The 18,539-nt window shown below is 37.1% G+C and overlaps 2 protein-coding genes across 4 annotated transcripts in view; one reads left to right on the forward strand and one right to left on the reverse strand.

Moving 5' to 3' along the window:
- LOC136346677 (GPI ethanolamine phosphate transferase 1-like) overlaps positions 1 to 18,539 on the reverse strand; it is a 225,072-nt gene that overhangs the window by 64,862 nt on the left and 141,671 nt on the right. The gene's annotated exons all lie outside the window — the stretch shown is intronic.
- Positions 1 to 18,539, forward strand: part of Ser (Serrate) — a 239,402-nt gene that overhangs the window by 45,468 nt on the left and 175,395 nt on the right. The window contains exon 1 of one of the 3 annotated variants that reach the window (XM_066296000.1): positions 9,905 to 10,578. The exons of 1 other annotated variant lie outside the window; for it this stretch is intronic. In XM_066296000.1, the coding sequence (XP_066152097.1) occupies positions 10,486 to 10,578 (93 nt within the window). In that variant the 5' untranslated portion in view covers positions 9,905 to 10,485. Of the gene's footprint in view, positions 1 to 9,904; positions 10,579 to 18,539 lie in introns of those variants that run through there. One more of the 3 variants, XM_066296001.1, reaches the window with a different exon arrangement.

Below are 18,539 nucleotides of genomic sequence, written 5' to 3' on the forward strand. Positions count from 1 at the left end.
ATTTCCATGAACTTTTATTAAGAAGTGGATACAAATAATGCCTATTAATTCGATTTTTCTTATTTTACGTTTTGATATTATTAAGACTGTTTTGTTATGTAAGTATTCCTAATTTACCTCTATGGCCGCAAAGACTACCAACACTAAACCGCATTCAGTAGTCAATATTTTAATGATTGAGTTCGGGAGTAAAAAATGGTTAATGAACTGTTCGTTTGACATATTGTTTATGCATATAGTAAAGATTTTTATCAAAAATTTCGTCATTCAGTCACGCAATTACCTGTTATTAGAGATTTGGAAACCACAATACCGTAACAAACAAATATAGACAATAACATCTGGCCGCATAATATTTGGGATACGTTTTACTTAAGCAATCATCATCAGACATCAAGCCAAACATTAATCCCCACAGCTACACGATTTCCTAAATCTACAAACTCATTGAGGACTTAAAAACATTTCTCTTCTTATCAGGTTAGGAAATGTTCTTGGTATTTTCACATTTTCGTCACAACATGACCTCACACGAGATCAGATAACACTCCGAATTGAATCTTAATATCTCAGGTCACCCAGGTCGACGAAACTCTCTGAAACCACCTTGGAATATCAACTGGGCTGCTTCGTGCTCAGCCTCCTAAATCGCCAGAACTTTTCCCTATTAAATATTATAATTCGGAACAGCTATGTGTGCTATTCTTTAAGCAGATCATAAAAGCTTACGACCTATTTAGAGATCAATTCAGATCACGTGTCTCGCCAGTAAATGGAACTTTAGGAGGTTTTTTGGTACCTTGAGGTACCTTTGGGGTTTCATGAATGCAACGTTTGATATTCGGTTACGAGTATACATTGATAGTGGTGTTCCAATGGATGGGGATCGCGGGGGGAACTCATCCCAGGGCTGAAATTATACTATAGGTCATTCAAATCTAGGATAGGTTGGAAGTAAAAAAAATTGAATGTAAGCATTGAATATCATTGGCTGCCAGATGGGAGCAGTGTCGTATTTAGATGTGAGTGGTCTCTGTCTAAAACGTGATGAGCGAGAGGAAGAAACAAACCCTAAATATGGTCGAATTATGTAGCAGTTTCTGCTCTTTGCGGGATTTTTGTAGAACGACTACGGTGCATATACAGGGTGTCCCGTATATCTTGAGATTATTTGCGCCAATACATGAAGGTGTGGCTCAAAAATTATTTAAAAAATTGTCTTGTTTAGACCCTTGTTGTGCCAATGTTGACGGCCAAAATTCTTAAAAAAAAGAACATTTTCTTTGCTTTATCTGGAGAAAGTTTCACTTGTTTTCAATGAAACCTATTGTAAACTTATTAATTAGTGGAAAGATCATCTCCACGTAACATTTATGTCTATTTGCAATGTGAAAGTGGAAAGTTCTTAGCCATATTCGCACAAAAGTGACCAGAACTTTTTACCGTTGCGGCAAAAATACTTTTTCCAACTTCATACTTTAAGAGCGAATAACCTGGTAACAAAGCCCATTAGGATTTTTTTATATCAAGTACTACCATTATTTTAGGCTTCTCGATAGCCCTTAGAATGTATGAAATCACCTTTCTGGGCACCCTGTATACCATCTTACCATCTCTCAAGACTGAAAGAGCTTTCGATTATTTACTGATCCTGCTCGAGAAAACTGAAAAAGAGATTCTTAGTGTTAGAGAAACAAATCCTCCCTTGCTAGAAAATTTAATTCAGATAATACCAACGGACCAATCGGGTAAAACGCATTAAAACTCGTGCTCGTGTTGGAGCCGCTGTTAAAGCTTCAAAGAAGAACTTCAAAAAGGTGTGTAACCAAGAAACTTACCAAAGTAGGTATCGTGTGACATGTGACTGCGATACATATGAATCAACCGTCGTTACTGACTTACCCGAAGCTACTGCATCAAATGCTGCTAATGATTTAACTGCTATTACTAAACCGTCTACCGTTATTGAATCTACTACTAATGTGTTAGGATTAATGTGAAATGTATCAAAATGTGTTTTGTATTAGCTCTCTCTTCATTGGGCGTCACGATGATTTCCGTTCATCCTCACAGAAATTTTTAAGATTACGTGAAAGCCATAATTGCTTTTTTTATAACATAAATTCTGCTTATCGCGTAAGAACCGAGATATTTTCGAAAAATTTAAAGACTAAATTATAAGAAATATATTTTACGGTACAGATAAATTCTTCAGGATTAACTGAAATTTTGTTTTGAACTAGCGATATATAGAGCTGATTCTTCTTTATGCGTTGCGTCGTGATTTTTCCACGTGTCGCATCTATGTAGCTTATTTAATCCAGCAATTATTTGTTAGATCAAACATAACGGCCGATGATTTTTGCGAACCCGACGAATCTCCGGGTGCCCCAGTTACCATGTTTATGATTCTAGCTTTCAGAGATTAACAGTAGAAAGCATGATTTTGTTCAACGATTTACGAGAGGATAAGGCAATATTCCCCGCAAACATCTGGAAAACAATGCACGTACGGCAAGTAAACTACTTCATTTCGCAAATTTGTCTTTTCGAATATCACTCTCAACAGTGAAACATAAAAAATGACCGCACCGTGCGCAATATATTATTCATTTCTGCAGATGATTGATAACAAGGTTTCCAGACAAGATCACCGATGGTCGTGCATGACGGTCAAACAAAAGGAGCATTTGCAATCTCGTCATAGAGGTGCCTTGACTTGTCGAGCCGCCACAAGCGAAAATATGCTTAAATCTTGATAGCCTTAATGTCGGGTTTAATATGTTCTATGCAAGTACTATCATGTAAGAGAATAATGTGAATGGCCATATTTGACCAGTTCATTTAGACCTCCCGCTACTAGGGAGACGGAATTTAATGTCCATTTGGAATTTGCTGAATTATGGAACTGCGGCGGCTGTCCTTTGTGAAACGGTATATTTTATTTATTGCCTTTAAGTTCACACTCTTATTATGCTCATCTCCTTATGCGAATTTAAAATTATAAATACTAAAAAAATTCATTACTGCTGCGAAAATATGAAATGGCATTAAAAACATCGAAACAATATCGTTTGTCGTTGTATTCTTGAAAAATATTATGCTCCTTCTCGCTCCTTGTAACGTCTCGTTACATCGTTAATTAGTAGGGGGTTGAGGCTCTTCTCCAAATATACCGAAGAAATATAAATTACATATAAATGAGTAATGCAGCCCAAAACATCAGTTTTCAGTACGTAGCGCATTCAGCGGAAATGCACGGTTGCTCATCTGCTGAATGTGCCCAATGCGCTTAATGTGCTGCCAACTTTCATATTGAGGGTAAATCGCTGCAATTGGATGTTTCATGGGTCTTCTCACGATTAAATTCGAAAACGCTACTTAAATATTACACGCATTCGGTAAGCACTCGATCAAGCTTATAAGCTATTGCAGGTATTTCCAACAATTCTGTAACTGAAAAAAGTAGTATGAGCTAGTATGCACACCGCCAGGGTGGTCGGTGGTGTCCAACAGCGCAAAAGACTTCAAAGATGTTACAATACACACGTGGATGCCGGGTGCTAGTATAAAATCTGTCCTGATGGAAAACTAACATTCTAAGCATTGATGCCAAATGACGGTGCCCTTTAGGTCTAAATAAGGCTCTAAGCCAGCAAAACCTATAGGTTAATAGGGAAAGTGCTTTCAGAACGTTCTATGGCGATCATTTGAAAATGCTCATGGCAGAACCTTTGAAAAATACGTTCTCTGATTTGTCCAAAGTCCCGAATTTAACAGTAGCTGAGGAACGAACAGACCTGAATAGTGTCTGTGACGAGAAGAGATTAATGACTTTGATTAGAAGAAATTGACCCAACTCCCCTAAACAAATTAACCAACACAAGACCACAATTTCGAGATTGTGATCAACTACCACACGTTGCGTATGGTAGAGCTGACCCTAGTCACGTCACTAGTTACATATACAATCTGTCGCAGATAAGGACGAACCGCCTAGAGATCTCGGAAAGGGTAATAAATACAAAAACGTTGAAATTGGGAAAAAGTTGCACAATTTAAAAGAAATTAATAATCTGTTTTTACACTGGCTAATTTCCGAAAGGTTACGAAGATGTCTCGAAAAAAAATGTTTTTTTGTCGTTTTTTGCAAATAACTCTTATATGGTCATAGTTGCCGTTTTTTGAGAACGTCTTAGCAGTGTTGCTATTTTTTTGTTCGGTCCTTATTTTCGGAGGCAAATTGTTAAATTTTTTATTTTCATATAGGCACAATATCGAATATTTACTTTTTCAAAATCGTCATAAAATTGCCTTTTCAGCCACGTTACATTTGAAATATTTGCTACAGAGTCTATGAGTCATAGCTATTAAAACATTTTTCGATAAGTCAGGTATGATTTTAACTTATAACGATGGTGCACAATAAATAAATAAATGCTATGGAATCATTAAAAATATTTTAAATGTGTAAAACCGTAAATTTATTAGGCGTGTGCGTAATTGTACTTGCCCATGCGTATTCCGCAACTCGGCATAAGGTTAAAAAAATAATTAAATTAAATTATGTTTTTAACAACGACAATATGGCTAAATTTGGATACAATAGAAGTTTCAAATTATAACAAACATTTAAATAAATCACGATTATTTTCTAAAAATAAATATGTTCTTTTCACCGTCGAATCTAAAACTCTTCAGCGTCTCTGGGGTAATGGAATCGAATACCTGTCTCACACAAATTTGTAATCGTTCTTCGTTTTCAAAACTTTGAGTATACACTTTGTTTTTTATGCAGCCCTAGAGAAAAAAATCCAATGGGGCTATACCCGGAGATCGCGCAGGTCGCAAATTGTCATTACGGGTTCCAATAAATCTTCCTGGAAACTGCCCAGTCATTTCCATAGCATTGATTTATTTGTTGGGTACCATTGCTATAAATCAAAATCATAGCCGACTTATCAAAAAACGTTTTAATGATCATATCTCATAGAGTGTCTGAGAAAAATACCGAATGTAGTACCTGGCTGAAAGGGGAATTTTGTGACGATTTTAAAAACGTAAATATTGAATATTGCGCTTGTATAAAAATCGAAACTATAACGATTTGCCTCCGAAAGTAAGGACCTAACAAGAAAACTGGCAATACTGCCAAGAACTTCTCAAAAAATTTTTTTGGTAATGTAAAACTTTTACACCTCTAACTGTGGCCATGTAAATTATTTGGAAAAAACGAGAACCGCCAAATTCGTTTTTTTGGGCATATCTTCGTAACAATTTAGAATTTACCATTATAAAAACAGATTATTAAGTTGCTTTAAATTGCGCATTTTTTTCCCAATTTAAGCCATTTTTTATTTATTGTCGTTCTAAGGATCCCTATTCTTTTCGTCCTTATCTGAGACAGACTGTATATGTCTGTATACATACGTTTGTACATCTATTATATATATATATAAATCCGTTAGTTAAATGTCGAAGTTTGTTAGCCGAAGAATGTCAACACTGGTGGCGGCAAAGCGTATCTCTAAGGCGGCGGGCTCATGGTGTTATAATTTTCCGCAGATAACGCCATCAATCCCTATAAAAGAATGAGATAAGATTCAAAGATTCACAGAAAATTAAGCAAAAACAATAAACAATCACGTCGCAAACTGCGAAGATAAGAACACCCGAAGGGCACGAAGCGAGAACCGTACAAAGATATGGGATGCTCAGTTACTACAACCATACATTCCGAAATGGAATATCGCCTAAGCGTCTCAGGGGCTTTAAAATAATTTGTTACAGATTTTTTTCCGTTTCGTGTTCGACGATTTTTCCGAAGCATTTACAAAGAAGCATATTAAAAAAACATTTAAACCTTTGTTGATCGATATGTGTGTTCAACAAAGGAACATCACAAACAATCTGTGAAACGAAAACCACGTAGTTCCTAAACAATACCGAAATTACTTGTTCTGTTTAAATTCCAGACAACAATGGAACATATGTTGGTTTTTGGATGGCTATTTTTAAAACCTTATAAAAGGGAATTGTGAGGAAATACTTTCCTTGAAACGCGTTAAACAGTGACAAATTTTTCTTCCATTCCACAAATGCTATTAGCGAAACGGAATTTCAATGTGGCAGAAAAAGTCAAAGCTTTGTGAACTTTCGGGAAGTACACGGTTCAAAAACAATTATTTTAAATCGATTTTCAATATCACTGGTGCACGCTGAAAGAAGCCAATTACGACGTCTTGAACAATTTTACTTCTATGCAACTTCCATTCTTCCGCTTTGCTGGGGTTTTGCGGTGGTACTAGAAAGGCGACTTTGGTTCAGGTTTCTCAAACTGGATTCATTTTAACGACAAAGTTTTGGTCAGTAAAGCACTAAAAATTCTGCAAAACCTCCCGTAACCTGAAATCGGAGAAACCGTTATCAACACCCAATGTACCGCATAAAAATTTTACATTTACTTCCTCTAGAAACTGATTAAAACATGCGCTTCAACGACAAATAAGGCGAGTGGTATCCTGCATCGGTATGTTTTACCCTTATTTAATCTCATAAATGAGACGAAAAAGAACACCTGAGGTTGAGCTATTAGACGCGCACCTATCGCTGGCTAAAATCACTTATAATATTAATATTAGGTAACAATACAGAGTCTTTAAGTTGGTATAGGTCTCGTTCAAATATTGAATCAGACCTATTAACTACGATTTCCTATAAACTTTTAAAGCGTCCAAGAATCCAACTGATGTAAAAATACGGGCTTTCATATTTGATTTCAAGGCGCTTCAGAATATGACGTGGGATCATTGCAGAGCTTCTGGTTTTAATTTATATTATGCATGCAGAAGCTTTAGCAGGTTCTTCATGGAAAATCGATAATCCCGATCCCGGGTGGGTAATGTAGTTGGGATTGTATCTGCATTAGAACAGGTGCCGATCCCAACTGGGGGAGCTGTCGATATCTCTGATCTTTTTGGCAATAACTATAACCGGGCTGAGGGTAATCCTGATGCTGTCATAGAAAATCTTTTTCAGGTACAGTTTTTTTTTAATATTTCGATTGGAATCATCGGTGATCACCCTATCGGGCCCCTTGCGTTTTTCCATAAAGACTTACTGGCGAAGAGCATCGAAGTTTTGTGGAGCACGAGCTTTCTGAACATTTAGAAGAAGTAAATTTAGAAACCAGAAACAGGACGTGGTTGATGCGCAATAGACCACACTTTAGTTTGGTTGCGCGTTAATTTCTGCGCAAGAACTACGCTGACCATTGGATAAGAAAAGCGGGACCGCGAGTTCGGCCTTCCAGATCCCCAAATTTGAATCCTTTGGATTGTTTTCCGTGAGATCAGGTTGCTAGTTTACAAAACTCCAGTATAAAATGAACATTCTCTAAGGAACAGGATATTTGAATCGTGTGCCATTATTAATCCGACACCAGGTATATTCAAAAGGGTTCGTCAATGAATGTTAAGCAAACTGATGCACGTATTGCAGTTATTTTCAACAATTATGATAAATGTTATTAATTTACTTGGAAAAATAGTTTAGTTTTGGTCTTGTAAGTGATCTAAGTTTGTCACATTATCAGTCAGGAAAAAACACATTTTTCCGCTTATGTTTCAAAAACTCTCAATGATTCAACCTATAAACTTCCGACACAGGTTTAAGGTTAAATCCATTTTTTACCAAAACAGCTCCTTTGAAGGATAAATAAAAAGAGTTATGGTTATTCAGATTCAGGCGCAACAATGTATGTGGCGTTGTCTAATATTAAACAAAAAACTAAGAGAATATTTGAATTTCTCATTACCGATACTCCCATTATTCAGCATTTCGTCACATTGACATGTTATTGAGCAAAAATATAATAAAAATACCAAATAATTTTTTTTTCGCCCTGTATCTCCAAAACCGAGACGATACGGACCCATGCTTACACGAACGTTTTATCTTAAAATTTGTCCAAGTTTCACTCTTTAAAGTTTGCGCAAGTACTTAATATATGCCCTGTATGATTGGTCCCAGAGCCTTAATGGTACTTTCCAGGGTTTCCATAAGGTTCATAATCACTTTTCAAATTTAAAGTGGCGATATTTTGGAAATCAAAACAGCAACTAAGCAAACGAAAGTTCCTCACGTTGCAGTTTTAAGAATCCAAAGTCTCAATGAAGGATTGAGGCAAAATTGGAAATGGGAAAAAATGTTTTTCTTGGAAACGGTTCATTCTACGTATTTTGAACAAAAGAGTGTCTTACGAGATATTTAAGCAAGACGAAACTCAAAATCAGGCGTAAATGGATCTGTTGAAACTTACCATGAGTGAATGCACAGGTTCGGATATGAATTTTTCGAGGTAAAGATAAGTGAAGAGCTCGAAATAATCTAATAACGTTTATACAAATGAGTGTAAAATTTTTTTTTTTTGATATTGCTAGCAATAGAGTCATTGCTAATTCTCACTGACTTTTAACAGGAAAAAAAAACAGTGCACGAAAACGTCAAGTCACTGAGGACTAATTTTTTATTAATCGAAATATCGAAAACGGTGAAAAAGCGTGCTTAAGACATGCATATGAAGCTGATTTCTCAAAAATTTTTGATATTAAAATCTCCTATCTAACACTGTGTCAAAATACAGTCATAAAAATGGTAAAATGCATTTGTTTTTGTAGGTAATTGATTCATTGGATTGATTACAGTCACTACTTTACAGAAAAATAAATTAAATAAAATTGTTTTACTCAGATATAAAAAGATATATAGCGTGTTCGGTAAGTCAACAATATCCCTTCAAGAGTGTATAGGCTCACTCAAAATAAGGCGATATTTTGGTTTGGTCAAAAAGTTGGTAATAACAGAGATCCAGGGTGTCAAAGGTGAAAAAATAAATCACATTTTCTTTACTACGTCTCTATTACTTTGAGCTAATTTCACGAAATTTTGTATTCGGGAATTTCTTGAGATAATAAATTCAAATTTATAGACGATTTCGCTGCACCTTCTAGGGGACGCCACAGGCGGCAATTAGGACTCGTTTAAACTGCTGAAACTTTTTTGTGCCACAGTGTATGTCATTTTGGACTAGATAAATCTTTTCTCTCACTTTTTCTGTTTCGAAAAGGAGTACCTTATTGAAGTCGCTAAAAGAAACGGTTCCCGAGAAAAAATCATCTAAAGCTGCCGATGCACGCAAATTTATTGCCTATTCATCTTTAAATAATTATCGTCGTTTTACTTTTTAGTAAATGTATTGCAAATTTACTGCAGAAAACTTCGTATTTCGACTATTATCAACTTTTGGACTAAGGCAAGCTAAGGCAAATTGACTTATTTTGTCTATCCACCTTCCAAGGGATATCGTTGACTTACAACGCACCCTGTATGAACCTGGATAGCCCAGTTTCCAAGGCGAGATTCATGCCTTGTGAATCGCACTGAAATGCTGAAAAGTTTTTGTATTTTTTTTTTAATAGGTGCTATACCTTTTATTGCTCGCAAAAACGAAACGAAACAGAAGAAATCACCGGCTAATAGCATTTAATATATTTTCCAAGAATTTATGTTTTTTCCCCAACCCCGTCCACCTGCAATCTGAAAGAGCGAAAGGGTTCAACATTTGACGGTTTTTGCTGAATCTAATCCCGGCATGTGAGTTGGAATTGTTGCCAAGAGAACAGGCATGCAATTATCAGACCGATTCTGTTGGTCAATCGTATCACAGAGCTCTTAAAGCACACCGAAAACCTTAAAAGCTCTGTATACACGCTTCTCTGACATCAACCGAAGAAGCAATACTTGAACCCATAAACCAGTTTAGTTCGAAAATCAAAAGCTTCGGTCTTCACCACACAATAACACCGCAATCGCCACAGCAGCCGAAGGAAGAAGGTAAAACGCACCATCGTCAGAGGCAACAAGTGGTAGCCCCGGGCATCAAACAACCGAAGCCCGCGGCTTGCCCCCTTCGCAGCCTCACAAAGAAGCCCCAAAGGCCCCTCACTATTGGTCCAGCGGGATTCTGTGGCCCCGGGGAGAAGAGAGGGAGGCCCCGCGGCTGCGCTAACCATCAGTTGTTGTTCGTTTGTCGAAGAGTTCGTGTCAGTTTCGTACGCTTATGAACTTACCGATATATCGTCGACGCGACGTGGTTTTACCGGAACCGCTAGTCTGCCTTCAATCACCGGAACTTTTCTCATTTTCCCTTCTGGACATTTTGAGGAGGTCTGAGAATAACCTATTTTTATTTGGGACATAAATACCTATTTATAAAGATCAATTGACATAAACTCTAAAGATTCTTGTCCCGGACTTAAAAATCCTCATCCAGATGAGACTGAAGGGTGGATTATAGTGTCCGGATGAGGTCACCTATTGTAGACTTGATGACTGAAAGTAACAGTGAGTAGTGACGCGCAGCAACTGGATGGTGGATGTTCTCCATGTTGGTGAATCCGCCCCGCGGATACGTTCGAAGAAGTGATGATGTGCAGTGTGGTGTGGAGATTGCTGTGTAGGAGCATGACCCATGGATATTTTTTGTTGCTGTTTTTCCTGCTGCTTAATGTCTTGCAGGTAAAATTCGACGCTCAGATAGGCATATTAACTACTCATAATGTGACAAATTCGTGAATCGTTTATTGGTTCGTATGCACCTATGGGCTATCGTTTTGTGAGAAATGGTTGTGCAATATTCAAATTACGATGTGGTTTAAGATACAGTTTCCACTTCTGCGGTATCATTGCCTCTTCCGTTAGTTCAGTTATTTCATTACTGGAAGCCCAGATATTGTACGGGCACGACGTGGTACGATGCTCGGCATTAGGCCGATGCAAATTATTGGGTTCTGACAGGACATGAGAGGACAAATTTCCACATTTCCGACGTTATTTAAATCTAGAAAAAAACTCAGTCTACGGTAACGGCATCTCCTGAACGCCCCAATGCTGTTTCAGCGCAGGGGCGGATACATTTAAAATATGTGCTTTCATACATATACGAAAAAAAAAATCTAAATTTTCACATAAAAAAACACTATCAACCAATCGGTCTTTCTGCCCTCGTAACAAAGACACTTACATCTACAAGTGCTTAAATAATCATTCGTAAACTGCGAAGAAAACGAAAAAACACACATTTGGAAATGCTCCAATGGAGTGGTTGAAGGGGGAGTGACGCGGGGCTCGTAAAACAAAGAGGGTCAGAATGGTCCAGTTGCGACGATTGTTTGCCGATGCTGCCCTAATCTGTTGCAGCCTGTTAGTCATTCGTGCCCTGTGTGATTTCATATGTCAATTCTTGTCATTCATTGAGCAGTTGATTGTCAGGATGCTTAATCTTTATGATCGGTCTTAGTGCAACTTGCACTGTTTTTTTTTTTTTTAACTGTTTAGTTTTACCCATTGCATCTGCCTTCAGCATGAGTCCGTAGTGTACAAATGATTTTACAGGTAAAATCACAGAAGACTTGTGCATTTCCGCTACAGTTTTAGTACTGATCCCCTCATTTTCAACTTTCCATCCTTTTCCAACGTATGTCTTTTCCTTCGTTTAATAATTCCTATCTTCATCTTTCGAACGCGTCCAGTGAGTTTCAGCTTTCTGCCGATTGTTACTCATAAGTATTTTACGTAATTTCTTTTAACTTAGTTGTGTAATAGTATGATATTAGTGTTTGGGAGTTTGCTTTAATTTGGCGACTTAAGAGTAAAAGCTGGTTTTTGCCGCATTCGGCGTTAACCTCCATTTACTGAATCATATAATTGCGCCATCCGTGATTTTTCTACCACCTTCTTCGTTATTACGCCATGTGTAAGGAGTGCAAGATCGGCACCACATTACAATATGGATGCTGTTTCACTGTATATTTTCTGTCCTCCAAGCCACGATCGCATGTGTGGTGGCAGGGTAAATTACAAAGTAATGGCGAGAGTGGCGAGCCCTGAGGGAGCCCTTATGCAAGAGAATAAGGGAACGAGCGTCACCAATTGGTATTTCTAGTTGTTTGTTTTCCAATAGGTTTTTGATAATGTGTAGCTGGTACGGTCAAATTCTGTTATAGCGAACCCAGGCCATAACGAACGGTCGGTTTTAGCGAGCTAATGTACATTAAAAAGACGATGCTGAAGGACTTATTTCAATAAATTATATGGCTATGTTAAATGACATCGTCTTATTAAAGACCAAGTGCATAATAAAATGACTGTCTACTTTAGAGCATCAAATTAATAGTATGTTTGTATGTAGTTGTAACACGATATACCACATCGGCATTACGTAAGTGTAAATGAAACAGAAATGTTCTTTTTGCCTTTCTTTTCCTTTTGACTGGTGTGTAAATTTTAACTATGTGCATAACAAAATAATAATTTTCAACACATAAGAATTTTTCAGGCGGACAATATGTATTCGCACATATGTACGCATATTAACTAGAATCGGATATAACACACGCCCAGCTGTAGCGAACAAAATGTCTGGTTTTTTCGTGTTCTTCATAACCGAGTTTGACTGTCTTGGCGTTTGAAGTTTGTATAATTCGTGAAGTAAGTGACTGTGCCAGACACTGCGCAATACCTTATTAACATTGATAAATAGGCTTGCTGATTTTCTACGCTTTAGACGCATCGGATGTATGTTGTTCGTTAAAAGAAAGTGTGAATGTATAGTTCAGTGTTGTGGTCTAAAGCCAAATTGGTGTATTGGTATTGTCTGGTGTCCGATTACTTTCAGAAGCCCGAATCCAGGATATGTACATGTGAGTTCATTATAAAAGGATGTCAATCCGTCAACTTCAATATTCTAGAAAACGCATATTTTAGGAGGGTTGGGAGTACGTTAAAATGCCTGAAAATTCACGAGCACACCCATTGAAATTAAAATTATAGATGAAATCGGTCTGAGTTAGGATTTTCAACTTCATAATTCTCATATACAACTTGTGATAAATTGAATTACCTAGAAGCGTTTCATGTGCAAAAGATACCTGGGTATAACAGGAATTTCTAGAGGTAACTTCAAGAAAATCCTACTTGCTGAAGGTCTAAATTAGGAACAAGCGACGAGCTAGACAGCAAAAAGGAACATAAGAGACGAATAAGGGTCAATGATAAATTCGAAAAAGTTATGTTTTTTCAATAAGTCGCTGATACTCCTTTTTAGTTTTGAGTGAGGCTCTAAAATGAGGACACCTGCGGAAACCTAACCGAGAACTTCTCGCGCAAATCCATCTTTGAGTTATGCATTACTTTTCCGCTTTAGCGCCGCAAAACACTTTTTAGTATTTTTAGGATTTTGGTCTACATAAATATAGTAAATTGTCTCCCAACATGTGGCCCATTCTTAATCCCAGCGAAGGGCAGCTTTGAACAACGCGCTTCCGGAATATGCTTCTGTTGCTGATATGCTTAATTTTTTAAACTAACAAATAAGTTCATCCCCAATATTGAAATGGGAACAAGTTGATTAACGGAGGTGGGTTTCGACTTGAATTTTATGGATTGGAAATTAGATGGGAATTTCTTGGTTGTAAAAGGTCATCGGCTCGGTCATGGGATAAACGTTAGAATGACCTACAAGGAGTGAATACAGGGCGAGCAACTAGGAGAGGTAGCCGTGCCAGGGGAGAGCAACTACCTGAGGCACTTACATTGGTGACTCGGAATAAAAGCAACATTTAGAGTAATGAAAAAATGTTTTAAAAGCTTTTCAGTATTGGTAAAATCGAGGATAGTAAATGATATAATAACATAATTCTCACCCTCTTCAATCCGTTTTTCCCCACGTTGGTTCGACGACACGTACCAACCAGCTTCACTTTCGTTAATATCCTTTCGAGACTATTTTTGCAATGTTTGTAATTAAATTTCACTTAAAAATAAATCCACGAGTCTTCCTTTTTGATTAAAAAGCACTGTTAGTTGAACTAAATAAAACAGCACATTCATAATATAGGCATCACTCGAAGCCATGGTCCAAACATCGTTGAATTAAATTTGTTACACCCCAGACCCCGGACGTCATAAATTAATAAATAATCGATCATATCAAAAAATCGTCCGAGATGACTAACATAAACAAGCCTCCACTCTGAGCCGTTACAAGCAATTTCAGCAAGCAACATTTTTATGCTACATCACAGCAAGACGTTAATCTGATGCTGGGTAGTAAAGGTAACGAAGCATATTTAACTAAGGTTTATGGTTATTCTTCACACTGTTGTGCTAAATCCTCTATAAAATTTACAATTCGCGTGCATTCATTAGGGTTTCACTCCAAAAGGTATACAGCAACCATAGCCTGCATTTTCAGATACTATTTCATCATTGTAGTTTAGGTGCACACAAGAATTCGATAATTGAAGATTTATGCTTAAGCTCTCAACGTTCATACTCGACCTTTCAACCGCTGTAGAATTTATGATCGTGCCGAAATCGATAAACAATTTGTTCTTTTATTAACCTATAATTATTTCTAATTTAAGATACCCCCAAACAGCTGGAGTCTCATTTTCATGTTTTAGTTATAAATCATACACCGGATATTTTCCAATTATAACCTCTAGAGAAAGTGTCGGGCAAGAGAGATTAGATCGAGCAAAAAGACAGGATCAGTAACAAAGCGATGGCTCACATTTCTTTTAACCAGTTCCACCAGCCTCACGTGGATTTTTCACTTTGTATCACAAGGTGTGAAGTGCAATCTGTGCTTGTAGACTATAAAATGGTAATACAGTTGACACAATTGATTATATGGTCATAAACCACATTTCTAGGTGTCAAACCTCGATGAAGGAATGATTTTGTAACACCTTAAGGTATAATTCATTCGGTCCAGGATCTAGACAATAGTGTTAACGGATGTTTATAATTGCTGTGTTAATTAATTAGTGGTATACGAAACTTCGATGTTTGTTGCCTTATATTTTTGGGTTTCAAGTTCCTATGTGGAAAGCGTTCCCACTTAACGAAAGGCGAATTGGTCACACAGAATTCCATTGCTGTCACTATTAAGCATTATTATTACTTGCCAGAAGAGAATTATTTGAAAAAACTCGCGCTAGATATACCATCACTATCGCTAAAATTTGCTTCTCGACCAGAAGGATTGAACATAATTTTTGTTTGCATAACGGCAGCGCCTAGCAGCTCTGTCACCTTGAAAAATAACACCCGGTAATTTGTTATACATATAAAGCTTATGTCAGAACGCTTCGTTATGGAAACAAGTTTTAATCCTGCACATCAGCTAGCAACCAAGCCACCACCATTCAGAAATATCCAAAGATGTGGCGGTACCCATTCTACTGATGGTCTACAAAAATTCATTAAAGTGTCTCCTGTCCTTGCGATGTTGTATAAACGAGAATTCACTTTATACAGTAAAGGAGTAATATTAATCGACTTGTCTTTCGAGATAGAACACGATATTGGAGTTCATGCATTAAAACCTGAACTATCTATTATATCTCATCTTACTGTACGACTATAGGCAGCAAAAAAGGGTTAAGGCGGTGTAAATCTTGAAATCTCAATTTTCCGGTCTACATTTGAAGAAAAGTACTTCCTGTTCCTAAGCCATTTAATCAGAAATCAACGGCTTAAAGATGACTCGGTTAGAGACAAGTTGGTCCTCTGAACCAAAAATACCGTGAGAAGGTCCAAGTTCGATACAATTTTCCCTTAATTTGGTAGGAGGAATGATAAGTTTTCAGTGCTCAGTAGATCGCAGACACTGTATTTATTTCTTCAGATTGGTTTTTAAGTGTTTTATTTAATATGTGTCATTTTGATATAAATTAGTCGCTCACTGTGTTCCCGCAACGCAGAACTTGCATTTTCACAAAATTGTGAACATTCAACTTATGATGCCAAGTGGAGAATGTTGGTCACAACAGCTTGAAGAACAGTGATAGGTGAACAAATAAGAAATTCTTAGTACTCACAGGCCACAAAGCATTTTACCAGGAGCCTAAGCATGGTTACTATATGGGGTGTCCGGGAAAGTCACGTCATAAATTCCAGGGGTCATAGAGAAGGCTAAAATAATTCAAGGTATTCGTTCTCAAAGTGTTTTTGGTGTAACTTTAATGGTGATGGTGAAAAATTGAGAAAAAAAAAATGGAAAGGCATGAAAAGTTAAATAAAGACAGTTTAAATAACTCATAGTCGTGCTTATTTTCATATGTAAACTGATGTTTCATATGTCTTCCTTATACAGGGGACGTCAAAATTGTTCGATTAGATTCATTAATTTTTTCAACGAGTTGACGAAATCAATCATATCAAACATATAAGAAATGTTCATGTTAACATTCACTGTCATCAACATGAGTTACTTTAATAACATTTCGAAGTTTACCAGCGAGGACTATGCAGATGCGCGTCTAACGTTCGGACTTGCAGAAAGCAACGCTGCCGAAGTTGCCGTGTTACAGTCCAAGATGCTCATATCAAATATTTTCGATAACTTTAGCTGTAGTATATACTATTTTTTTTATAGTTAACTGCTATTTTATTTGGTTTCAAATGGTTGGCACGTGCAGCGTATGTTGATAATGAAATGAGATTTTCTCAAAAACGGTACAAGATTAGAGCAAGGCGTACTTCTTGTAGAGCAGTCATGAAAAATCAAGCTACGACTAACGTACTGAAGTCGCCAAAAAGTTAATAAGTTTAAATGAGAAACTTTGGCTTCGCCCGTTTACATATGGAAATATGTACGACTACGAGTTACTGAAATCGCCTAACTTTCATCGTTACCATGATAATTGGAAGTTACTAAAAAAGCCTTCTTTTAACTTCTCACTACGAGAGAGAACAACGTGGTAACAAAGGCCGCTGGGAATTTTGTTTTATATCTAGTACCAGCATTATTTTAGCCTTCTCCACAACCCTTAGAATATATAATATGATCTTCCCGAACACCCCGTACACAAATTGCAATTAACGGATAATGGGATTCGACGAAATTGATTGCATTAACCCTACCTCCCCTATGCGTTCATTTTGTTTCACCAAGTTTTTATCATCGTTCGTTAATAGATGCAGTGCGTCAAAGATAAAGGGTATCCCAATCGTCGCGCTCTCGTAAACGGTGAGAGATACGGAGTTGGTTAAATGGAATAATTTCATTATCTGCAAATTTGTCTTTGGTTTTTCAGCCGCTTCGAAAAAATCGAATCAAATCGGTAACGACATAAATAGGGAGCCTCAAGTATCTTTGTAACAAATCAGATGAATAACTAGAAAATTCTCTTGTCGTCGTCTTTGTTGTACTGACTCCTTAGAAACGTTCAATTTCTGTTCTGGCTCCTGAAAACCAGTTTAAAGGAAATTTTGCAACATGATGGGAGCAAAAACCTATTGAGTCTCTTCTCGTGAAATCTAAGATAATAGGTGTGTTATTAAATATCCCGGCTATGTAATTGGCTGAAATAAAAAGAGTGTGAGAAATAACATGGTGTGTGCGAACTTGACCGGTACGAATACATCGATAGATAAAGTAGCAATTTATTACTTGTTACTGACCTGGGAGTACTAAGCTTCTAAAGCTGAAATCATTTATTACTGAGGACAAATGGAGCTGGATAACCTTTTGAATGGTTTAATCAAGTTATCTCTATAAAGGCTTTTGTAGTGGTTGTACAAAGTATAAATTGCATCGTTTCGCATTAATACTGTCTGTTTTAATTGATACTAAAATTAATGATAAGATAAACTCCGCAAAGGTAAATATAACAAAGAGGTCAGTTAATTAATGGTATGGGGATAATACCTGCATCGAAGATTCTTGCTGGGAATACATGATGATTACCAGCGATTTCCGCTTCTTCAGTCTGAGATATATTTGTGCTGTTTATTTATGACGAAAATCCATCAGTTTTAGGCGATGCAAAAATGCCTGAAACAATGCAAAATTCATCATTATCGCGAGTCTGTCATCTTGGTAATGAACAAGACCAACAATGTAGAAAGTTTCAAAGACAAACAATTCTTCGCGTTGCTCTAAGAGATCTGGGCATTGTTTCAGCGTTTCCGGAGCACAACCATGCTGGACATACAAATTAAACTATTTACTCTGTTCGACGGTCTTTCTTAAACAAAATAAGGAAGATCGCGATGTTATCAGCCACGTCGAATCTCTAGGCTCCATTGTTTTACTCCCGATGGATTAATACCCACATTATTCATGTCATTTCTCAAGCCATCAATGAGCGTATAGTTTTTGTCCATTGTTGCTATTATAGCGTGTGTGTGTGTTATATTGTGATCACAACGCGTGTAGCGTTTTCGAATCTCCTGGTTTGTCCCGTTTTTGATTATTCGAACGTCTGAATATCCTGAATAAATCGATCCTTATAGTTTCGCATTAACTGACCTGCAACAAACACAAAGATCCTAACAAAAGGGTAGGATTGATTTCGGTCACATGATACCGGTTATAGATCACGTTGCGTACTACATCGGTGTCAGGTTTCCAGGCTTGTTGTAGGAAATGTCATCATGATCCAACATGACCTAAACCGTAAAAAAAC

The sequence above is a fragment of the Euwallacea fornicatus genome, chromosome 24 (assembly GCF_040115645.1).
Source record: "Euwallacea fornicatus isolate EFF26 chromosome 24, ASM4011564v1, whole genome shotgun sequence".
Lineage (NCBI taxonomy): Eukaryota > Metazoa > Arthropoda > Insecta > Coleoptera > Curculionidae > Euwallacea > Euwallacea fornicatus.